The sequence below is a fragment of the Leucopleurus acutus genome (assembly GCF_964270905.1).
Source record: "Leucopleurus acutus genome assembly, chromosome: 12".
NCBI lineage: Eukaryota > Metazoa > Chordata > Mammalia > Artiodactyla > Delphinidae > Leucopleurus > Leucopleurus acutus.
Window position 1 is genome coordinate 49,489,221 of NC_139154.1, and position 24,706 is coordinate 49,513,926.

Genomic DNA, 24,706 nt, shown 5'->3' on the forward strand with positions numbered 1-24,706 from the left:
ACTGTTAACACAGCTTCCCATGCAGGTGTGATTATACACCATGATTTGGATGTTGATGAGTGAAGCAGGCTATATGTAGCCTGCTGCTGTCGAGAGCATCTTGTTCTCTGTGTTTTACTGCCCTCGTTATAGAGTTACTTGGTAAAGAAGGGCTGTCGAGAGAGCCTCCTGGCAGACAGATTTCAGCTTATCCATCTTAAGCAGTGGTCCACTGAAATGATGGGTTTCTTTCCCCACTGAAGTAGTGGGTCACCCTGTGGTACAAATGCTCTATTAGACTTCTTCCAAGGCTGAAAGCGAATTGACAAGTTACTGCAACATCGTGCCGCTAGAGACCATGAAAGGCACATCTGAGGAAAGATGGAGCTGTGTCAAACTTGGAGTGACTATGGGAGGAGGTGCCCCGGGGGGGTGGGAGGTGAACTTGTGATTTGAGGGGACAGAGCCACATATGGCAGAAGGAATTTAAGTGTGATTCCCAAAATGCACTTGGATTCATGTCCGTATGTATATAAGGTAAAGGGGTAGATGGATATAGGACAGGCGTATATATGCAAGTAAATATATATATGTATATGTATGTGTGTATGTGTGTGTATATATGTGTAATATTCATGTTAAGCTCCTAACTTGTTAGCCAGGCATAAAAGGCCTTTGGCCCTAACATACATTTCCAATGTTATTTTTTTTAAAATTGAAGTATAGTTGATTTACAGTGTTGTGTTAATTTCTGCTATACAGCAAAGTGATTCAGTTATACATATATATATATCGATACATTCTTTTTTTAATATTCTTTTCCATTATGGTTTATCATAAGTTATTGAATGGTCCTCTGTGCTATACAGTAGGACATTTTTGTTTATCCATTCCATATATTGTATAATAGCTTACATCTGCTAACCCCCAACCTCCCACTCCATCCCTCCACCAACGCCTGCCCTCTTCGCAACCACAAGTCTGTTCTCTATGTCCACGAGGCTGTTTCTGTTTCGTAGATAGGTTCATTTCTGTCATATTCTAGATTCCACATATAAGTGATATCATATGGTATTTGTCTTTCTCTTTCTGAATTACTTCACTTAGTATGATAATCTCTGGTTGCATCCATGTTGCTGCAAATGGCATTATTTCATTCTTTTTTATGGCTGAGTAGTATTCCATTGTATATATGTACCACATCTTCTTTATCCATTCATCTATCGAAGGACATTTAGTTTGTTTCCATGTCTTGGCTATTGTGAATAGTGCTGCTATGAACATGGGGGTGCATGAATCTTTTCAAGTTAGAGTTTTGTCTGGGTATATGCCCAGGAGTGGGATTGCTGGATCATATGGTAATTGTATTTTTTGTTTTCTGAGGAACCTCCATACTGTTTTCCATAGTGGCTGCACCAACTTACATTCCCACCATATGTATAGGAGGGTTCCCTTTTCTCCACATCCTCTCCAGCATTTGTGATTTGTAGACTTTTTAATGGTGGCCGTTCTGACCAGTGTGAGTTGGTACCTCATTGTACCATTTGATTTTGCATTTCTCTAATAATTAGCGATATTGAGCATCTTTTCATGTGCCTATTGGCCATTTGTATTTCTTCTTTGGAGAAATGTCTATTTAGGTCTTATGCCCATTTTTTTCAACTGGGTTTTTTGTTTTGTTGTTGTTGAGTTGTAGGAACTGTTTGTATATTGTATATTTTGGAAATTAAGTCCTTGTCGGATGCGTCGTTTGCAAATATTTTCTCCCATTCTGTAGGTTGTTTTTTCATTTTGTTTATGGTTCCAGTGTTATTTCTTGTTAGTCTCCTTCCCATGCCCTTCACTTAAGTCAAACTGTACAACTATCCGTTCTTTATGGACGTCACATGATTTACCACACCGCATCCTTATCTCATCATATCCTGAGTTCAGACATGACCTTCTCCATGTAGCCTGCTCTAAACTCTCCTCCCCCACCACACACACCTCTGAGCGTAAATCATCCCTCCAGCTCCTGAACCTCTTATCACTTTATTACCTCCCATAGTATTCATCAGCCTATAAGTTATTATAACTATGGATGTTTCTCATTCCCTGCTTATCCTGCGAGCTTCCTGAGCACATTCTCCATTTCTGACCACGGTTTTGTCCCCAGGGCCCCCAGCCACTGCTCGGTGGCCAATACGTTTGTCATACAAGTAAGTAGCTGCTTAGCCACATCATAGCACATGCCTAAACTCAAGAGATAAAATAGTAGCAGGCTATGGAAAACAGTTTGGGGTTTCCTCAGAAAGCTAAACATAGGATTATCCTATGGCCCACCAAGTTCCACTCCTTGGTGTATACCCAAAATAATTCAAAACAGGCATTCAAATAAAGACTTGTATATGAATGTTCATAGGAGCACTATATGCAATACCCAAAAGATGGGACCAACCCAAATGTCCATCAACAGATGAAGGAATAGAAAAATGTGGTATATCCACACAATGGAATATTAGTCAGCCATGAGAAAGAATGAAGTACTGGCACCTGCTACAACATGGGTGAACCTTGAAAATATTAGGCAAAGTGGAGGAAGCCAGACACACAGGTCACATTTTATGATTCCATTTACGTGAAATATCCAGTATAGGTAAATCCATGGAGAGGAAGCAGATAGTGGTTGCCATGGGCTGGCGGGAGTGAGGAATGACTGCTTAGTGGGTACAGGTCTCTTCTGGGGGTGATGAAAACGTTTTGGAACTAGATAGAGGTCATGGTTGGACAACACTGAGAATGTACGAAGTGCCACCGAATTGTGGACTTTAAAATGCTTCCTTTTATGTGATGTGAACGTCACCTTGATAGTGGTTGTCATAGTGTTTTTAAAAAACAGTAGTATAAAGGCATTTCCCTTTTCCCTTCATAAAAACCAAGCTGATTTTTTTCTAATAAGATGGTATAATATTTTATCCCAACTATCAACAGATCCTAGAATGGATGAAGTATGGGTTTCACCTCCACCACAATCCCCTCCTTACTCCCAGATCATGTCGCCAGGGGCTGTTTCACGCCCTGAGAGTCACTGCCCACCTGTGGCATCAGGTTCACCCAACACCAGCAGACACCTCTCCGAAAGTGGGGCCACCTTCCAGCTCCCGAGCCCTGTGTCCAGGCGCCCCATGGAGGAGACTGGCAGTCAGGCTCTACGGCTGCTACTGCTGAGGTTTAGGACAAGGATGGCCTTTTAATATCTTTGTCCAAGCTGAATTGTTCTACTTTGTCTCAGTTTTCCTGGAAGACGCTCCTTTGTTTTCAGAGGAGACAAGAAGCCCACCTTCTGTTCATCTTTGTTTTCAGTTCACAGGCTGAAGCTGGCTGACATCAAGGTCATCGGAGCCCTGGGTGATTCGCTCACGGTGAGTTACTGACGGTGGAAGGAAGGGGCAGGAGAGGAGACGATCTTGGTTAATAGGAGAATCTCACTCCTGGACCTTAAGCGTTGCCGTCTCTGGTCCCAACCTCAGTCCCTCCCCACCTCCATGCCCACCCTGGAATCCAGCATTCCCTGGCCCATCGTGTTTTCCCACCTCCATTCTAACCTCATCCTTCCTCTCCTAACATGGGAATGAAGGAGAGAGCAGGAAGTGGGGGGGGGGCCCAGAAGGAGCCCCTGAAATGAAAGTAACCTAGCCCAAACCGCACAGCCTGTCAGTGGTGGGGTGTAGGGCCCCTTCAAAGACCCGGTGCTTTGTTTTGTCCATGTAGGAAAGCGAAGGGAAGATCCCAAGGGCAATGGGATGATGGGACAGGAACGAGTACTAATGGGGGAGGGGTGAGAAAACCGGGGTCAGTGGAAAAGACAGAGGTACTAACGATGACCCAGACTATGTCTGCAGGTGGCTGTGGTGACCTCCCAGGCCCAGCAAAAAGCTATCCAGAAAAAGCAGAATCAGGTCCTTAGAGAGCCAGGGTAGGGGGGCTCTGAAGCTCTCGAACTTCAGGTCCACAGTGACTCATTACAGAGGAGTCCAGCTGCTGTTCTCTGGATCAGTAGAATCGAGGGCCTCCAGCTGAATTTTCCCCCAAATACCAGCTGACACCTTTCATGTCTGTGGCCTCTTCACATTGGTATGATCTCACTCAATATCCTCAACGAAATCCTGGGCCATATGACTCTCCTCAAACTGAAACCAACAAAGGAGGTGAAGCCGGTTGAAGCGAAGTGAGTACCGCAGCCAATAGCTTGTAACTGCTGGGTGAGGACAGGACTCCCAGGTCCTGACTCTGAGGCCAGAATTCTTTCCCTGCCCTGTAGCCGTCTCCTCCATGACCCCTCAGGTACTCTTCACCCCGAAGGCCCTATGGCTCCTAAGCTTCTGGGAAGGACAGGCAGCACGGCTCATCCCAGCCACTTCCTGCTGGGTGTGGCCTGACACAGCTGGAAATGCCCTGGCCGTCCAGTGGTTAGGACTCAGCGCTTTCACCACTGTGGCCCAGGTTCTATCCCTGGTCGGGGAACTAAGATCCCAGGAGCCGAGGCGTGGCCAAAAAAACAAAAACAAAAACAAAACACAGAATCAGCCCAGCTGTTCAGGACTACCTGGGGAGGCAGCAAGGCTCCTCTCCCGGAGGCCAGCCTTCCCCACAGGCTGCCTGGGAGGCTAGCCCTTGGCATGACCTTTGGAATGGCTCTGCTGGGAAATAACGTGCTTTAGGCAACGGACGTGCACCTGCAGAGTGTGTCAGGATGTGGTTTTAAAAGACCCCTCTCTTTCTTTAGCTGAGGAAGAGGTACGTGGCGTTTCATTTTAGTTTTTCCAGTTGTACATATGTGAGACCTATTCACATCAAAGGATTACAGGATACTTCCCTTTCTGATACAGTTCACGACTTTTAAAACATGAGGAAAATGGGGCCCTGAAATGTGTCCTCTGGAAAACTGTACACTGCAGTATAATTTTCAGAGCGCTTCTGCCAGCCTAGGGTCCAGGCAGGGTTTCTTAGGGTGAGGCTGCCCTTGGAGGGCCCCAGAATTCCCAGCGGGAAGTAGCACTCGTTTCTGACGAGGCAGGATGCAGGTCAAGACGTGGTGCTCTCAAGACGCTAGATTCTAAAGTGCCGGACATTCCGGCCCGGCCAGGACGAGAACACAGACCCTCTGGTGAGCAGGCAAGGACATCACCCCCTTGTGGTTCCCTTTCAGGCAGGTAATGGGGCCGGATCCAAGCCTGGGAACGTCCTGGACGTCTTCACTCAGTATCGAGGTCTGTCCTGGAGGTAAGTGCAGGCGTGGCAAGGCCCAGAGACGCCCCGTCGCAGGGCAGGGGAGGACCCCTGAGCATGTAGAAAACAAGTTCTCTAGCAGAAGGATGAGTCAACGTAGTGCTTTTCCATGAGAAATTTCTAGGTTTAATTTAAGGAAGGTATTTATCAGCTTCCCCAAACCAGATATTCCCCCAAAACTAGCCAGGACCTGAGCAGGAGTTTAGGGGGAAAACTACTCAGACGTTTGGGTTGGAAAAGTTTGGGCTTGCCTTTCTCCCTCTGGGCAGTCACCTCAGCAGGAGGCAGCAGCCTTCAGAACCCGGGTTGTGTAGGAGCCCCAGCTGCCCGCTCTGTGTGACCTTGGGTAAGTTATTCAACCTCTCTGAGCTGGTCTCATCTTTGACGCAGAGACAATAATACTGCCTTAGCATTGTCGCGAGGCTTACAGAGAATTTAAATGCCCAGCACAGTGCCTGACACAAAGGTAGGTATAAATGGTAGCTGGGATCATTATTAAAGGGCCTTCATTTTACAGATGATGAAGCACGGCTCAGAGAGGGCAAGTAACCTGTCCAAGGTCACACAGTCAGATGGTAAGAGAGCAAAAAGTAGAGTAGATGACTCCTGACCCCTAATGCAGCACGTCCCCCATCGTGTATATTTTGGGCAGGCTTGTTCCTGCTCTGCCTGTAGTCAAACCCAGGCGGCCCCAGGCTGCGGTGAGCAGCGCTCCTGCTTCATCTCTGCTATGAAAGCCCAGCTCATGCCAAGCGGGAGAGGGCAGGTTCGGTGTTCCCTCAACCTGGAATCCAGCATCTCTGGCACCAGCTTGAACCTGAGCGTTGAATCCCTGGCATCCTCCCTGGCGATGCTACACAGAGTTAAACCCCAGACGTTTTGAGAACCTTTGAAATGTTCCCAGACATACTTGGCAGAGAATGAGGGGATATGGAAAAGTAGGGAATCCAATCAACTCTGGAATGCTGCTTATTTTCATGCCTAGAAACCCATCCAACTTTGATTTCCTTGGAATTTTAGAAGCGGCTCAGAAGATGGGTTGCTCTCTAGAAGATACCCTTTAAAAACCGGGTTTTCCCCAAGCCAAACAGGACGAGAAACATGAAGGCAAACTTTTTTTTTTTTAATAATAATAATAATAATGCACAGCTGCAGTGGCTAGTCGTCGCTGGGCTGGGCTCTGCCTCCAAGGAAGGGCCGTTTCCCCTTTGGAAGATGGGGCTGAAGAGGCCCACTTAACTCCCCTGCCTCAAGGTCAAAGCTCAAAGTCAGCCATGACGGTTTAAGCCAGGCAAAGGAGAGAGAAGTTACTGTATTCTGGTTTTTCAGTTTTTATACAAAAATAATGAGGAAAGGGCAAGCCCCAAGCCCCCAGGGTGTTTCTCAGAAGGAGCAAGGTCTGTCTTGGTGGTGTCTGAGGTGTTTCAGCGTCGCTGGCCGTTTTAACCTTCATTTTCTTTCTTGTCCCCACGACGACGCAGCGCGGGCGGCGATCAGAACCTCAGCAGCGTCACCACCTTGCCCAGTAAGTACGCGCTCCCGGAGGTCCGGGGCGGGCTCGCCGCCGCCCTGCGCGTTTCTGCAGCTCCCCCTGGCGGCGGCCGCGGGCTTGGCAGGGAAGGGTGGCAGGAGACAGCAGCGTTCGGCAGGGGGCGCTGCTTCCCCGAGGCGGTCGCCCTGCTCTGTTGCTTGAGAGCGATTAAAGCCTTTTTTTTTTTTTTTTTTTAAGAGAAATTGTATTTGTCCGAGGAAGGAAGAGAGTAAGAGGGAAAGAATGCTCAGGCCAACCCTTAGTGCAAGTTATTATTAAGAAATGATTGAAGAAGGAAATAAAGGAAACCCATGTTTGCTTTGCCTGTCATTCAGAGCAGAACACCTTTCGGGGAGGCGTTGATCTAGGCTTGGGCTGTATTACGCACCACTGCATACAAAGACGTTGAATTCCTGGTGTTGGTTTAGGAAACGCTGCTATTGCAGCAGTGATGATGAAATTACCTTGTTCAGCCTCTGCAAACACAGCCATATTTGGGGTGCAACCTTTTCTTTAAATTACTTCATCAACAACCTGTTCGGAATGATTTTTTTTAAGCCTGACTACATTCTTTGAATGGTCTTATTCATCTTTTTATTCTCCTTAGTGCATGCACAGTGCTTGTTCTTAAAGTACGCGTACAAAAAAATGTTACAATTGAATTATTTTCCCTTAAAATCTTCTGGCTAACGATTTTGCCTGAGAGGAATTTAATCGGTCCCATTCTCATTTACTTTTCTCGTAATTATCCCTCTGTAATATATCTTTAGCAGCTAAGAAATTATTTGAGCTTTAAGTCACCAAGACTTTGATGATAAAGGTGGTTTGATCGCCACATGGGCAGAACTGGTTGGATTTCATGCGTGTTATCTGTTCTTGCTATTTGCAAATCCTGTTGATTTTAAGTAGGTACAGTTCTGTGGCACGAGTACTTCCCATCTTCCTTATTTCTAGGTCCACACACACGAGCTAGGAATAAGCTCCGCCATCTCTAGTAGATGATTTGGGTTGCGTTTGTGAATGTAATTGGGCTATGAGCTGGGCCAGCATACACAACTTGCTGGGCTCTCTGATTCCCATGCTATTGTGGTTGATAACGTGATTGGAAATCATCTGACTCAAGATCTTTCACTAAAATGATTTATAAAATATTAAGACAGCGTCATCTGGGTGGACGCCCTGACACGCTTAGCCCAGCAGTGGAACATTGCCTGTTCAGACTTCCTTACCAGAGTTGTGAAGACAGATTGGCTGTAGGGACTGGATAATCCATGGAGAAATAATCACGTGGCAATGTGTTGGAAAACTTATGAGAACATAGGGTCAGAACAGAACCTCGGTTCAACTCCCTATTCAATGTAATCCAGCAAATACACCCGTGCTGGGTGCTTGGGAAACAGGAGAATGAGGTGAGGTCCCTGCCCTGATGACATCACTGAAGTCTCTTTAGGGACACGTCTCCCTAAAGACAGACATGTGTACCAATAATTATAGCCATATACAAAGTTTAGGGGAAAATAAATAAGAAGACTGTTACCCTGCCTTTTGAAAGAGGGCTTTAAGAACTGGAATTCATCAGATAAGAAAAGGGGATTGAATGTTCCTGGCAGAGGTAACTGTGTGCACCAGCAAGTTCTTGTCCTGTCCAATGAGTAGTGCCTTCTGTGACATTCCTGATAGGTACCTAGCTAGCCAATGCTGGATGCTTCCAGAAATGGGGAGTCTGGGACAATCCCTTCCGTTTTCAGATAGCTCGAGTGATCTCGCAGCTCTTCCTTCTATTGAGTAGATCAGAGTAATTGCCATCCATTGGTACAATGTCCCCAGAGCCACAAGGAATGAGTTCAATCCATCTGTGTTGTGTAGGCCCCTTAGCAGTGCTTGGGTGGAGAGGGTGCTCTGCTGGATGGCATGATGCCTGAAAGTCCTGACTGATACCTAGCCAGTTCCTTTCCCACATCCTAGTAGATTGTAGGTCTGGGGAAGGTACCCTCTAACACGAGCTGAGAGATCAGGTTCTAGCCTAGGATTCTATTCTTAATAATGTATGACTTTTAACAGTTCTCCTAACCTTTCTGAACTTTAAGTTCTTCTTAATTCAGTGCATAAACGTTTATTGAGCCCATGCGAGGCTCAGGGGTGTACACAGACCCTGCTCTCAGGAGTCTTCAGCCAAGCTGGGGGGGATTGCAGAGTGAAAAGTGTAGATCCAGCATGGTAAAGGCATTAGAATGTGTGACATTGAAAAGATGAACCAAATCAGCTGAACCACCTGACCAAGGTGGATGGTGGGAAGAGAGCCTAAAACTCAGAAATGAAAGAGGAGACGTAAGTATAGAAATAAAAAGGATTATGAGAGAATACGTTGAACAGTTGTAGCCATACAATGGAATATTATTTGCCAGTAAAAAAGAATGAAGTACTGATACATGCTAAACACGGATGAACATTGATAACTTGCTAAGTGAAGGAAGCCAGTCACAAAGGACGTGTTGTATTGTATGGTTCCATTTATATGAAATGTCCAGAATAAGGAAACCCATAGAGATAGAAGGTAGATTAGTGGTTGCCATGGGGCTGGAAGAAATGGGGAGGGACCACTAGTGGCTACAGAGTCTCTTCTGGGGGTGATGAAAAAGTTCTAAAGTTTATGGGGTGATGGTGGCACAACTGTATGAATGTACTAAAAGCTATTGAATTGTACTTTAAATTGGTGAATTCTATATTATGTGAATTATATCTCAGTAAAGCGATTACATATTTAGAGAAAAAAGCAAAGCGCCCGAGAGCAGCACCTTAACCAGACTGGCGTTTATTCAGCACTAATTCATCGAGCGCCCTTGTGTGCCGCACACGTGGTCCGGCATCAGCCTGCTGGACGTTTTGTTTTGGGGGCCAAGCGAACAGTAAGGGTGAGGGCTGTGGGGCGGGCGCTCTGCTTTGTCGCCAGCACCCCCTGGCACTTACCAAAGGAATCTGAAGATTGCCTCGGGGCAGTGATGACGAGCATCTTTTCCTTATATTTCCAGACATCCTCCGGGAATTCAACCCTTCCCTGAAGGGTTTCTCTGTTGGCACTGGAAGAGAAAACAGTCCCGGGGCCTTCCTAAACCAGGCCGTGGCAGGAGCCCGAGCTGAGTGAGCAGTGGAGCCTTGCGGGTGAACCACACGGGTCCCCGGGAACCTGGTCGGGGGCTTAGCCTAGACCAGGGTGTATGGCTAAAGGCTCCGGATTTGGTCCAGGGGGAGGATCTGAGGGTCAAAGGCTGGACTGGGCGGGCTCTCTTGGGGGTGTCCTCTGCCGTGGGACGTGGAAGCCTGCTGGCTCACCCACCAACCGTGCCCCCAGGAGCTAGTCACAGTTGATTCTGATGCCAGGTACGTGCTTTGAGCAAATTCCTTTGCCTCGTCTGTAAACCTTATGTTCACATAAGACGCAGCCGTAGGTGGACTCACGGAGCCCCAAGTCTCACCACTCTGTTCATGCTCCGTCTTTCGTGTCACCTTCTCCCTCTCTTCCTCAGACTTGCTTTTCAGGAGGCCTTTTCAGGCTCCATGCTTTGCATCCTTCCTGGTTCATGGCAAGAGCACCAGTCCTGGGGCCAGCGGGAGTGGGGGAGTGTCTGAGTCTGAGCCCTGGTTTCTCCCCTGGCCTCTCTAAGCCTTAGCCTCTAAGAGATGGGGCTGAACCTCTCCCGTGGGCCGGCTGGGAGGCTCAATGCCGTGTTTTTCGGTGTGTTTTTTTAAACATCTTTTATTTCTTTAATGTTGTATCTATCTGTTTATTTATTGGCTGCGTTGGGTCTTCGTTGCTGTGCGCGGGCTTTCTCTAGTTGCGGCGAGCGGGAGCTACTCTTGGTTGCAGTGTGCGGGTTTCTCATTGCGGTGGCTTCTCTTGTCGTGGAGCACGGGCTCTAGGCCCGCAGGCTTCCGTAGTTGTGGCACAAGGGCTCAGTAGTTGTGGCACACGGGCTCTAGAGCGCAGGCTCAGTAGTGGTGGCGCATGGGCTTAGTTGCTCCGCGGCATGTGGGATCCTCCCGGACCAGGGCTCGAACCCGTGTCCCCTGCATTGGCAGGCAGATTCTTAACCACTGTGCCACCAGGGAAGCCCACAGTGCCATGCTGAAAGTGAAAGTTCTGGTGAGCTGTAAATAGCACAGACAGGGTAGTGGTCCCAGCAACAGTGCAGCAGGGCTGCAGGACCCACCTGGGGTAAACTGTTAGTGAGCAACAGGACCACTGAGTCGTGGTCCAGGGGCACTGGATGGAGGGTTCCAGAGAGCGGGGTCAGCTTTCCTGGGTCCTACAGCTCCATTTCTCCCCACCATCCCAGAACCCTGAGTACTTCTTTGGGTTTGCTGCCAGTCAGAGAACCAGTGAGTGCCACATCCAATGTAGGAAAAATAAATGGAAAGGTCCTTTTTGTTTCTTAGTCCTCTATTTCTTCCAGAATAATCACGAACTTTACTATGTAGTTCCTAGGGATTCCTATGTTTAGGTTCCTAGATCCCCGACATCATTCTCTCAGCTCTCAACACCATCCTGAATCTACGAGTCCCCGTCTAGAGTAACTCTTATTTATTCAGGACAGGAAAGGTGACAGATTATCTGAAGCAGAGATCATACGAAACCTAATAGGTTTTATAATGAATTCGGTGGCTTCATTTTCCTTTTGGTGGGGCGGGGGTGAAAGGCTACAGATTTACTGCTTAAAATTTTAGGCTTACGTTAATATTACCTTAATCTTGCTTTTTTCCAAGCATATTTCAGCTGGTGGTGTAAGAGGAGAGGCAGTTCTAAGCATGATTAGGTCAGGAAGGCATCCAAGAATGAAAGCTTAGCTGAAAGCACAAATGTAATGAAAAATGGAGTGTGATTCATATGGCCCCGGATTTCTTCCCTGATTTCCCCAAGGCCTTGGGGCTCGTTCGTGTGAGTCATTTATTCGTCCAAGCATGTCCTGTGTTGTAGGGAAGAGTTGGGGATTATTATTCCAGATTATTATTACTATTCCCATTACAGATGAAGAACCTGTAGCCCAGAGAGATGAAGTGGCCTGAACAAACGCCTTATCTTGACCACGTGGTCTGTCATCTTTGTGCCCCCAGGCTTTGCCACAGGTCCACTAATGACCCTTTATGTGTATATAGCCGTGTGCAGTTACATAGTGCCCTCACGTTGGTTATCTCTTGTGTTCTGAACAGTAACTGTGAGATGGACAGAGCAGAGGCTCAGATGCCCATGTTTCCTGAATGACGATCTTGAGGCTCAGAGTGGCCAAGTCATCATCCAAAACTCTGGTCCATAGAAAGAACAGCAGCCCTGCTAACTTCAGAGTAATAGATGAGGAAACTGAGGCTCAGAGAGGTGAAGGGGTTTACCCAGAGTCTCCACCCAGGTGATCTGATACCTAGCCTATTATGACTAAGAGCAGGCCAGTTGGGCTAATAATTAAGAGAGGAAGAGGGTGACAACTAATGTTTCCTGCTAAGTCCTGTGCCAGGGACTTTAGTGATGGTGATGATGGTGACGATGGTAGAAATAATTCAATGGGTTGTTTCTAATATGGGTGTTTACCGTGTGCTCTTTTAAGTTCTTTATGGGCATCTTATTTAATTCACCCAACATCTCTGTGAAGAAGGTATACTTGTCGTCCCCATCTTCCAAAGGAAGAAACTGAGGGTTTGCGAGGTTAAGTACTTTGCCGAGGTCTCACAGCTGGTCAGGGGTGGAAGCAGGATTCAAACCCATATGCTGCCTGGCACCAAGAGTGGCTCTTACCCCACGGGGCTGCTTGGCTCGTCCCTACTAAGACCCATTAAGATGGGGGGGGGGCAGTTATCTCCTATCTTTTGGATGAGAATTTAAGTCACATTCCCACAGTTAGCAAGAGGCAACTAAATGTCACACCCAGGTGTGTCTGACTCAACCATGTCACGTTGAAAGTGAGGGCACCCTTGCGGCTGAGGTCTTGGCACCTGCAGAGATAGCCATGTGTGGCGTGGAACACTCATAGGCAGCCCTCTGTTTGTCTTGCATGAGCCTGGCTTGGAAGAGAAAGAAAACTATGAACTCAAATACGCCAATCAGAAAACAGTCCCGCTAACAGTCACCCCCTCATATGTAGGGTGCTCTGCCCTTCCCAAGGCACACTCACGACTCCCACCCCCAGCAGAGACCGAGTGGGGAAGGAGCTGTGTGACAGGGCATGGCCTTCAGTCCAGTTTTCCTGCTACATATTCCCGATTTCTCTGCTAAGTCCCCTCCCGACCCCGGCTTCACAGCCCCCGCTGGTCACATGACTTCTTCCTGTGTGTGCCTGCAGGGATTTACCTGTTCAGGCCAGGAGGCTGGTGGATCTGATGAAGAATTACGAGGTAAGTCTAGGGGAGGTGGCACCTGAGACCACCTGAGGTAGGAGGCCCAGAGGAGGGAGTGGGTGGGAGGATCATAGAGACAGAGAGGGTCAGCTCTGGGGTGGGGGTGGGGGGGACAAGGCCACATGGGCATCCGGAGAGGCCACCTTTAAAACAACAACAAATGATTTAGCACCTGTGACCTGCGACCTCAGGACCCACAAACCAAAGAACAGAAATTATTGAAGTCCCCACTGAGCCCTGCTGTGTGGGGGCCCATCCCTGCGGCATTCAGCTCTTTGTGTGCTCCTGGACTTGACTGGCGAGCAAGGCTTTTACTTGTCTGTTTCCTATTCATTTCAGGATATAAATTTTCAGGAAGATTGGAAGATAATAACCCTGTTTATAGGAGGCAACGACCTCTGTAATGTCTGCAAAGACCCGGTAGGTCTCCAGGCCCTCACCCCAGACTCCTCTGGGAAGCATTTCCACCCCAGGTCGCTGGAGCAGTGCAGCTGGGTTGGGACTCGGCTGGCAGTCGGGCATGGACCCAGCCTGGGCAGCGTATCCGGGGCCACACAGACACCGAAACACAGGCTCTGTCTGTGATGAACTCACACTGCCAGGGCAGGGAGGTACAGACAACTCACCAGCCTGAGGTGTTTCTAGAGCTGCACACAGGAGAGAGGTCTGGGGTCAGAACTGCCGTGGGATTTGGGGGGCTGGGGGAGGGAGGGGCGGCGTCAGAGGTTTACAGAGAGCAGGAGACTTTCCAGCTGGGCCAGACACATGAGAAGCTTTGTCAGTAGTGGGTCTAGCTGTGGCCTGGGAGCACCTGTCCCAAGGGGTGACCCTGCCCGCCCGACCCCTCAAGGCCTGTTTTCCTGGCATCAAAGTCACCAGGGTCTGGGGGTTTCAAGCTACAATGGGAAGGGCCCGCAGTGGGGCCTGGGGGCTGCTGGCTGCCAGGGTGGGGCGGGGCGGGAGGTGGGACCATGGGTCCCTCCCCCACTTCCCTTGAAGCTTTGATCCGTTTGGTAGAGCAGGACTCTTGGCTAAATTTCATTCAGACACTGGGTTCCACTGCTTTTTTAAAAAGTTTGAAGACCACAAGTATCGAGATCAGGGGAAATCACCACTAAAATGTATGTATGCTTCGTGGGGGCTTTGCAGGACCCTCTTCCCCGCTCATAATCTCCTTACGTGATTTGATTGAGCTTTCGCTTCCCAGGCACTTGAGGTTCCATCAGAAGTGATCAGCCTCTAGGACCAAACAGTGTTCAAGCTGTAGGAGATCTTGGAGGTCCCCTGCTCCGACACCCCATTTTAGAGGGGCCCACAGGTGTGATGTGCTGTGGCGAAGGCCCCACATCTAGTTGACGTGAAGTGGATCCAGAGCTTTCCGTAGCTCCATGCAGAAGAAAGAGTGTTTCCCTGAGGGTCACAGCCTTCACCTCAAGCCTGAGGACCGTGGGGTGAGGGTGGAGGCGAGGGCCCCAAAAGATAGCCTGTGTTTCAGTGTTGCCCATTCTGCCTGAAATACAGGGAGGAGGGGACCCAGGAGAGGAAGTGGTCCTGGTCTACCGAGAGGTGGGTGATGAACGGGGTTAGAGACATTTCCTCTTCCTGCAGGTCCGCTATTCTCCACAGAAGTTCGTGGAAAACATCGGGAAGGCTCTGGATATCCTCCATGCCGAGGTACAGAGGCCAGGCCACACGGCCTCTGGGCAGCTCAGCCGCAGGCCTCCTCCTTGGGCCTCAGTCTTAGCCTGGAGGCAGCTCTGGCTTCCTGCTGAGACCTCCCTGCCAGGTCCGCTTCTCCTGGAGACCAGCGCAGACCGTGCTGTCAGTCCTGGCCCCAGCAGCCTGAACATATGCGTCAACAGGGAGCAGAGGGGAGGGAGGGGGAGGGGTGAAGGCTGTGGCTGGGGCCAGATGAAAGGCCACAGACCTGAAACCCAGCGGGAGACACCAGCCCCAGCCCCAGGTGAGAGGCTGGAGCAGCCTGTCCTCGATCCTCCTGGGGACGGACCTTGCCTTTGCTCAGGTGCCTCGGGCGTTTGTGAACCTGGTAAAGATCCTGGAGATCATCAGCCTGAGGGAGCTGTACCAGGAGAAGAATGTCAGCTGCCCGCGGCTGGTCCTCCGGTGAGTTGGAAGTTCTCCACCTATTCCTGAAAAAGCCATGGGACCCTCAGCAGAGAGTGACTCTGGTTAGTTAGAAAAACCAAGGGCAGGAGTGTGAGGAGTGCTAAGACCCCATGGTCTAGCCTGGAGGAGACACCCCAGGACAGCCTTCCCGTACCCTCGGAGTTCATGCGTTTGCAACCCAACGTGCTTCTATTGCCAGACAGCTCAGGACACCCTTCGGTCCTCCAGGGAGGGAAGAATAAAACATGACAGATGGAACGAGCCTCTGTGGGCCAGTCTCACTGGCCACCGATAGGGCCTCCTTCTAAGTGTGCCCTGCCCCCTCCCAGAGGCCCAGCTCCAGGACAGAAGGGGCCTCTGTTCAGCATGGGTGCTCCAGGCTGGGCATTCACAAAGATAGGGCTATTGTCACTTTCTAAAAGACAGGGTGGTCAAGTCAGAATCAGCATGGTCTAGAGGACGGTCTTATCCCCCGCCAGCAAGAGCCCGAGCCCTGGCCCCGAGAGGCCGCCTTCATGCCCAGCCTTCAGAGCCAAAGATGGCTCCCCTGCTAATGTTACCCATGAGCCTCAGGAATAAGACGTCCTTCTACCCCAAGCGTGAACGTTCCTTCCTGCAAGGTCTCCTCTGGACCATTAGCCCAGATCGCAGTGGCTGTGCCCCCCACCCCCTTTCTCCCTTCCCCAGCTCTGTAGAGGCCTCCACCACTGCCCTGAGCGCACCACGTGGTAATGGCCCGTGTGCCTCTCCCCCCAAGCCCTGAACTCTGTGTCCGAGTCACTGCCAGCACGGTGTAGGGGCTCTGTGGCTGTTTGCTGAACGACTGAATGAATAATTCACAAGGGCCAGACTTGCTCTGGGAAGTGAAGGGGTATCTTGGCTGTTCCCCGGAGATCCATGCCAAACCAGCCCTGGGGGCCTTGACTGACAGGTCCCCTGCAGAAGGCCTGGGGATGCTGTGGGCAGCGGGAGGATGGCTGCAGGGTGACACATGCCTGTTAGCACAGCTGGTGTCAGGCGTGCTATTTTCGGCTGCTGACTCATCCCCTGCTCCCACTCTCTCCAGTCACTGGGCCCCACGGGGGGTTCAGCTTGTTCATTCCGTTTCAGAGCAGCTCACCCAAAAGTCTCTGGCTGCCCATCACTGCAAGGTCTTTAGACAATTAAAGCTAAAGGTTCAGAGTCCAACCTGGAATGGCCAAGTCCCTGGCTGTGGGGTTAGGAAGACTCAGGGTCACCTTGTCCTGCCACCTCTCCAGTGCCCCGCACTCCCTGGCTCTCAGCTGTCCTGCCTCAGTGGCTGTGCTTTCCTTGGTGGCCCTGAGTCTACACTGAGCCATCCTCGCTATTATCACCTCCTCCCCCTGGACCAAAAGCCCAGATCTGCAGGTTGGCTAGTCAGGGCAGAGGTACGGACTGGACAGAAGCAGCTCAACTAGGGATTAAGAGCTCAGGTTCAGACCAGGCAGACTAGAGTTCAAGTCCTGGCTCCCACACTCAGCACCCATGTGACCTTGAGAAACTACTTAACCAGGCTGAACCTCAGTTTTCTCATCTATAAGATGGGGATAATGAAAATACATCTTCTAGAATTGCTAAGAGGGTTAACCCAGTTCATACCCATAAAGCTCTTCGCACAGTAAACATTCAGTATGTGTTAGCATTTTATTATTGTTGTCACTATTATTTAAAGGAGGCATGCCTCATCTGTACCACACTGTTATCGAGCATTCATAAGGTAACGCAGCTCCGTAAAAGTCACTCCTGCAGGTGTCAGACGATGTCACTACTTCATTTTCATGGGCAAATCCAGGTCTGGGAAATTTTCTTCACTTCCATCTGGTACAGTTGACAGGTTAGCCAGCCAGGGCCCTGTTAGCACAGGCTTCTGGCACCTCCGAGTTAAATATATTCTGAATCTCAAGCCAACGCTTCTGCATCATGCACTCAGCCGGGGTCCTGGTGGATGGGGCATCTCTTTGGTTTGGCCTGCAGGAGACTGTGTCCCTGTGTCCTGAAGTTTGATGATAACTCAACAGAACTTGCCTCCCTCATCAAAGTGAATAAGAAGTATCAGGTAAGCCGGGAAAGGGTTCCAAGACTGCACAGCAACTGCTGTGTGGTTTCATCCCTCTGCTTAGAAAACCAACAGACACTTAGATTATGTTGACCCCGACTGTGTGTGATGTTACCACTGACCAGTTTGCAGATTTTAATACTTCCCCCTGCCCCCCGCCGCAAGACAGCAGGTTCAATGTATTTGATTCAAGTTACAGAGCCGAGTCACTGAACACACGTCACCAAATCTCAGTTCCCAGCCTTACACGAAAATGAGTATTTCCAATTGTCCATGGAGAATGAGTATGAGGTTCTGACTCCTGGGGACGGGGTTGGGGGAACTCTTGCCGCCCAAGAGAGTCTGGAGGATTCAGTGAGAGAACATGCATTCCCTCTGCCCTCCCCTTCGGGGGGGAACAGGTGTTATTGGGGTGCACAGGGAGAAAGAACGTCAGCAGATGCTCTCCCAGCATCCTGTGCGTTGTTCCTTTTAGGCCTTCCTCCATCAAATCTTTGACCAGAGCAGCTGACTCCCTTGACTCTCTTGAGTTTTCCCCCAAATAATCATCCAGTCACTCGAGAGGACAGTGGTAGTCTCCCAGCTCTTCTGAAGGGGGCTGCAGACAGCTTCCAGGGTGGACCCATCCTTCAAGTCCATGGACTCCTTGGAGCAGAACCCTTCCCTGCAGCCTCTTTCAAGGCAGCCGTATCTGCCAGCAGTGTCAGGGCTCAGGGGAATGAACCTCTGTTTATCGTCCTCTGAGGCCATTCCCCAGCCCTGTGGGTGACTCCCCAGCTGCACTTCCTTCTGCCGTGAGCAGGTGCCTCTGTCTCAGGTGAGGAAGCCCATGCCTCACCAGGAGAGGGAAGGCAGCCGAGGTTATGGCCATGAAAGCAGACCTTTTCCAGGTGCGGTTTGGGTGCAAGCAACAAGCGCTTATGCGATTCTGGTTAATTTATTATTTATTATTAATCCAGGTGTATTATTTAAGCAGAATGCCTGGAAGAGCTAAGGTCAGAGGCCAAGCCGCCAGAAATGGCGAGTCTTGGAATTCTAGGAGCCAAGCCATGAGAATAAAAACCAGGCCAAGGAACTAGTCCAGTGGAGACACCCTGGACACCACTGTCACTGCTCTTCTAGGAACTGGATGCAGCTGCCGCCCCCAGCAGAATGGATTCTGTGCCGTCCCTCCACCTTTCTATCGCTAGCTTCCAAACCAAAGCCTGAAGCGGGAGCATCTACTGGGGGCCACGTGGGCACGTGTGAGGGGCATTGGGAAAGCCAGCATCTGGGCTTCTCACCTTCTGCAGTGCAAGTCAGGCTGGTCTTCACACAGTGGATTTTTTTTTTTTTTTTAATATAGGAAGTGGGTCCAGATGCTGGGCAACTAAAGAGAAGGAGAGCTATTCACAAAAATGGCCTTCACTGACCTCTCTAGATTGGCCAGCTGTTGTTCCCAGGTCTGATCTTGGTTACCATGGAGACCCTGATCTAGCATCCTGGACAAGCTCACAGCTCAGCCACATGAGGCCGTCATGCCCTCTCTCTGAATCCTCTGACTCTCTACTTGCTGCTGAAGCTATCATTCCATCCTTCTCCTTGGAGGCGCTCATTGCTGTTAATAACCACCGTGTGCTAGGCATTCTCCACACTATTGCCTTTATTTCTCAAGAGGTGCGAGGCTCCACTGTGAGCCATCATGGCTGACCCACGGAGGCACTAGCAGCCCTGAAAGGGACTTAGGGATGGCCCAGGCCTCGGTGAACATCCTGCACTTACAGATGAGGAAATAGAGGTCCAGAGAGGGAAAGCATCTTGCTGAAAGTCACACAACTAGTTAGCGGTATTGCACCTTCTGCCTTCCTCAAGGCTCTGCGTGTAACTGGAAGAGACTCCCCCCAGGAGGTCAGAGGAGAGGTATCCCCAGCATGTGGACTCTTTTTCTGGCTGACCCTGGAAAAAGACGGTGTTCTTGATGTCATGATGTCTTCTGAAGTGACTGCTGTTATGTTCTGGGTGTGGAAGCCTGACTTCCCCCTCCAGCCAAGGTCCTGGTCCAAATGATGGAAACCCGGCAAGCAGTGAAATGGCAGGGTCCGGGAGAAGTGGGAACCAGAACTGGAGTAACTCGTCCTTGTGGAACTCAGCCCAGGCGGAAGCTATGAAAGTAACAGCTCTGTTACCTCCTAGACAGATCTGAGAATCTCAAGTGTGCACACACAGGAGCACACGTGCTCACACTCGCTTCATGCGTGAGTGATATAAACAGGCATTAAACGTCATTGTTGATTCACCTTTGATTTTCTGAACACATGTAGGACAGAAATAAATGTAAGGGTTCTCCAAAAAAGTCATTTAATCAAATTTGTACTCACCCCACTTCCGCCCTAGTCTTTAATCAGAAGCTTTAAAAGAGGATCAAACTGATGGACTTGGATTTTTCTTTTTTCCCAGCCTAGGTCAAATAGATGCAAAGGCAGCAGAGGTTAGGGGCAGGGGTTGAGATAAAGCCTGATCTGAAAAGTAGCTGGCTCCTGCCTGATCACTGGGGATTTTGCTGCAGGTTGATTTCACTCAAAAGTCAGACTGTTGAATTCTGCAGTGGGGAAAGAGTTCCCAAAGACCGGGCAGATGCAGAGAGAGTCTCCTGACCCCTGTCCCCCTTCCTCCTGCAGGAGGGGACTCACCAGCTGGTCGAGAGTGGGCGATATGACACAAGGGAAGATTTTACAGTGGTCGTGCAGCCGTTCTTTGAAAACGTGGCGATGCCAAAGACCCCGGTAGGGCCTCATGGATAAGTGGGAACCACAGGTGTGCCCAGCTGTTTGAGCATCATTTGTGTTATGCGGCGTCCCTATAACACAGCGCCTCTATTCTGTCCTGCGACCAGGAGGGGTTGCCTGACAGCTCTTTCTTCGCTCCTGACTGTTTCCACTTCAGTAGCAAGGCTCATGCCCGCGCAGCCCAGGCCCTGTGGAACAACATGGTAAGAGGACCGAGGTAGGAAAAATTATTCTCCTTCTGATAGGAAAAAGATTCCAGGAAGCTTTCAGAGGACTTCAGAGGCCCATCACTCAGGCTGTGTGATTCCCTGCACAGCGATGACGATAAACCCCATTTCCTCTGTCCCGCCCTCCCTTCTCCGGCCTCACCCTGCATCCTGACTCTTCCATTCTTGCCACCCCTGTCTCACTGTGCATCCTCCTGCTTCTTGGTTTAGCTGGAACCTGTCGGCCAGAAGACAAGAAGGCATAGGTTTGAAGACAAGATCAATATCACATGTCCAGACCAGGTACAGTGAAGAGCGCAGCCTTGCCAGGGGTCTACCTAAAGCCTCTTTCCCAGCCTTTCGAAGTCTCTCATTAACGTTTCTCAGTTCCTTCCATCCCAGCTTCTCACCCCCACCCCCAGCTCTGTTCACCTACCCACCCATTCCAGATTCCAGTTAGCCATCCACAATGCCCCATCTGATTGGACTGTGAAGGGTGATAGCCAGTGGCCGGGAGACCCTAGAGCTCGCCTCTGTCTCTCCATGTCCCAGCGAGCCCTGGCATAAGTCTGTACACGGCTGTCTCCAGCTGGGCAGAGGGACATGGCAGGACCAGCCAGGTCTCCTTTTGAAGGCCAGCGGTGGGGAGGACCTCAAGGGCGGGAAGGGACAGAGGATACCCCATCTCCACAGAGCCACTGTCCCCATGGTAGGATGGAAAGAGTGAGGGGCTGAGACCTAGAAGAATATCTTCTAGGATGGAGGTGGGGTTTGGGGGTGGGAGGTCCATTGGAAGCCGGAGCTAAGAAAGCAGACATTCAGCAGAAAGGCAAAGCAGATCTCCGAGTTCATTCACAAATGATCAGAGAGATTCTTGGACCTTTGCAGCTGCTCCCTCACCTCTGTCAGTTCCCCTAGATTGCCAGAGGGGTCCCAGGCCCGGCACGGGAACCCACTGATCTGGGGCTTGCAGGGGGCAGGACCTCAAAGCGCCTGGCTCTTCTTGTCTGGGCGGGAGGCGCCCAGGCTGCTGCAGGGCGGGAGTGGCATGGGGTGGGAAGGGGTCCTGCGAGTAGGGGACATGCTCTTGTATTAGCAGAAAGGGGGGCTCTGCTGGGAAGGGGCAGCGTGGGGAAAGAGAGGTGACCAGCCACCTCAGCCAGTTGGGTGGGAGGCAAAGAGCAGAGGTGCTCCTTCCTGGGAGCCGTGCAGGGTTTAGTCCGGTTGTTCAAGAGGTTTGCAGAGACGGCCGGGTACGTCCTGGGAGGGAGCCCAGGGGTCAGCCTGGTGGCAGGGGGCTTGGGAGTGTGGAAAGTGTTTCTGCGCACCAGAGCAGAGCAAGAGGCAAGTCAGCCTGCTGCGGTGGCTCACCCCCCCCCCCCCCCGCTTCCCCTCACAGGTTCGGCCATTTCTGAGCACCTACAAGAACGCTGTGCAGGTACCCGCTTGTTGCTTCCTTTCGGCTCAGCCGCCAATGCAGTGGGCGGCCCCGAGCTGGGACCAGCCCTGCAAGGCAGGGTGGGAATGCGGGCAGGTGTTCCCGATGGGCCGTCGGGGGGATTCACACTCTTCTGTGAAGTCCATCCACCTACCCCTTCAGACAGCGGGGAGGGCAGAGGAGGAGCCATTGATCACAGCACAGATAGGGGGCCAGCCGGTCAACTCTCAGCCTCTCCAGACGTAAGTCAAGAGAAGCATCCCTCTCACAAGGCTGCTGCAGAAGCGGGGCTGGCATGTGGTGGGCTGGGTCGTTTCGTTGATGCCCTGATTTTTACACTGGATGGTGGGGGCCGTGTGCGGGGGTCTGAACTAGGTTAGCAGATGGAGCCCAGCCAGATTCTCAGAATCACCCAGGGAGCCTTTTTCAGATGTCCTGCTAGGCCGTCCCCAGGGTAGGGCCCAGGGATCTGTGTTTGTTAAAGCTCTCTGGTGAGTCTGATGCCAAGCCAGCCTCTCTGGCCCCTGGCAACCATGAGATTCTGGGATTCATTCTACACCCCTAGGGTCACGGGAGCCAGCTGCTGTGCAGTGACAGAGCCCCTTCTGCCTCGCCGCCCACCTCAGGTGAGCCCCCTGTGGCACGGCAGGACCCAGGGCCCCTCCACAAGAACTCTTATGGCCAGGGCTTGCTTCCTGTCTGGCTGGTCGCCTGGGACAAGTCCCTGCTTTGTCCCTGTCTTCTTAGTGAAGTCTGACCCAGCAGGACCCAAGGCGGCTAGGGTCCTTCCGATTCAGCCCGCCATCGGGAGCACATGCGGAGTGGCCACAGGAGCGCCGCCCTCAGCGGCCCGGCCTGGGGTGTGACCTTGCCCGGGCCCGAGGCGGGGTGTGTGGTGCCCAGGAAGGCCCCAGAGGGAGCCAGCTCTGCGGGTTGCCCTGCGGCCCCAGGCTCTGCAATCACTGCTGCTGCCTGCCATAGGGCTGGAAAGTTCTCTGGAGTCTTCAGAAGAGACTTGAGGGCAGGGAAAGACCCAACATGACTATTCCTCAGATTCTTGGTGGAAATTCGGAACCCAGCTCTAAATGGGCCGTGCGTCGGGCTCTGCACCGCATCTCGGATGGGCCAGCGGCCATTTGGTCACGCACTCAGGTCACAGCTGGTGTCCCACGTGACTGCTGGCACCAAAGTGGTGGGATCCCACTGTGCCCTAGCATCCCCTTTCCTCCTCCCCCTCTCGCTCAGCACCTCTCCCTTCCCATAGGCCCAGGATCGTTTATTGTGCCTCTGATGGGGAAACTGTTTTCATCTAAGCTCTGCCTCTGTGGCGCCATGGACGCTCAGTCCTGCACAGCCGAACACACACGCGGGTCATGTTTCTGGTCTTGCTTAAAGCAAGAAGCCCTGGACTCTGACTGCAGCTTCCTTCGCACGGACTCAAGTGTGTCTGTTTGTCTTTCCAGTGCACACCCTGAGACCTGCAGACATCCAAGTTGTGGCCGCTCTGGGGGATTCTCTGACCGTAAGGACGCGTGGGCCCCACGTGGCTGGGGATGGCTGTGTCGGCTCCGGGTCCCCGTCCTCCTGACCCCAGGGCCTGCGCTCCTGGCCTCTGCGTTAGCCCACCCCTCCTTCCTGACTCTGTCAGTCTGAGTGCAGGACAGTGGTTTGGTTTGGCAGCCACTTTCTCCAGCAGGTGTGCGAGGGGGACTCTTTTTCAGGAGCGAACTGAATTGTCTCAGGCAGTAGAGGTTTGGAACACCTCATGTCACCTTTTGAACCGTTGCAAAAATATGTCATTTTGACTCAAAAACTCTCCTAAACCTAATGTGGCTGCTGTTTTCCCTTTGGATTATACCTTCCGAGCAGCTCCAACCTTCACATCCATTTCCTCTTTGCCTCTGCCCCAAAGCAGGAAAGGCTCCACAGCTGTGGCAAAAGCTCTGCTCTTAAGTTCCAAGAAGTGGGGCCATCGTACCATCCCCAAACAGCACTTTCTGGCAGCACGGCCAAGGCCGTGAGATTGTCCTACAGAACGTCCCAGAGGGAAAGAGGAGAAATGTGAAGTGTATGAGAAATCTGTCCGCTGGGGCCCACGCAGTCTATGGGCTCTTCCTTCATGCGTGTGAAGGACTTAGGAGCAGAATGCCGCTAATAATATTGTAAGTGTCTCACATTTATAAAGCACTTCAGAGGCTTCAAAACTGTTTTTGCAGCTATGATCCAATTTGCTCATCAAAACAATCCTGTGAGATGAGCAGGGCTTGGCCTCAGCTCCGTAAGGAGGCAGCTGAGATTCGAGGAAGCCACGCAGCCGGGGAAGCAGCAAGCCCGGGCGTTCTGGCTCCCAGGGCAGCGTTCTGCTCACGCTACGTTGCGTGCGCGGAGAACACCTTGGGAAGCCCTGCATATACACAGCCTCCCTTTTCTCTTGACTTGCTGATTTTCCTGTGGATTTTGATGTGTTTTCAAAGGCTGGCAACGGGATTGGCTCCAAACCGAATGACCTATCTGATGTCACTACTCAGTACCGGGGGCTGTCATATAGGTAATGTTAACCCATGACCCCCTCCCACCCCATGCTCACCCGCAGAGATGGGCCGGGGGTTTGTCTCCTATAAATGCATAAATACCAAAGAGCAAGGACCAGGTCTGGAGGGGGCTTTCAGAAGGAAAACCTATATATTTCTGCCAAATGTAACAATTTGGTGAGTAGAGAGGGTATCTTACTGCTAATAACCCTTTCCTTTTAATTGTGCAGAAGGAGCACATCAGGGTACTTATCAGACTTCTGGGTCAACAGATCCAACATGAAATGCACCAGAAAAGCGCCGAATCTCTGAGTCTTCACCTGCCTGTTTGCATGTATATGTGCACACGTAGATTCTCCCATGTCTCTTGTTTGCTGTCTGTATGTATCGATTCATGTTGTTT

General features: G+C 51.0%; 1 protein-coding gene across 1 annotated transcript in view; it reads left to right on the top strand.

Annotated features, from left to right (window-relative positions):
- The window catches only part of PLB1 (phospholipase B1), a gene marked incomplete at both ends in the record, with an annotated part of 122,404 nt that overhangs the window by 55,590 nt on the left and 42,108 nt on the right, over window positions 1-24,706 (top strand). Inside the window, 16 exons of the mRNA XM_082851932.1 lie at window positions 3,322-3,380; window positions 5,168-5,241; window positions 6,729-6,772; window positions 9,808-9,916; window positions 13,105-13,156; window positions 13,499-13,579; window positions 14,768-14,833; window positions 15,183-15,283; window positions 17,282-17,363; window positions 20,021-20,125; window positions 20,236-20,331; window positions 20,566-20,637; window positions 21,734-21,772; window positions 22,338-22,398; window positions 23,236-23,294; window positions 24,247-24,320. Of these exons, the coding sequence (XP_082708058.1) occupies window positions 3,322-3,380; window positions 5,168-5,241; window positions 6,729-6,772; window positions 9,808-9,916; window positions 13,105-13,156; window positions 13,499-13,579; window positions 14,768-14,833; window positions 15,183-15,283; window positions 17,282-17,363; window positions 20,021-20,125; window positions 20,236-20,331; window positions 20,566-20,637; window positions 21,734-21,772; window positions 22,338-22,398; window positions 23,236-23,294; window positions 24,247-24,320 (1,174 nt within the window). The remainder of the gene's footprint in view (window positions 1-3,321; window positions 3,381-5,167; window positions 5,242-6,728; window positions 6,773-9,807; window positions 9,917-13,104; window positions 13,157-13,498; window positions 13,580-14,767; window positions 14,834-15,182; window positions 15,284-17,281; window positions 17,364-20,020; window positions 20,126-20,235; window positions 20,332-20,565; window positions 20,638-21,733; window positions 21,773-22,337; window positions 22,399-23,235; window positions 23,295-24,246; window positions 24,321-24,706) is intronic.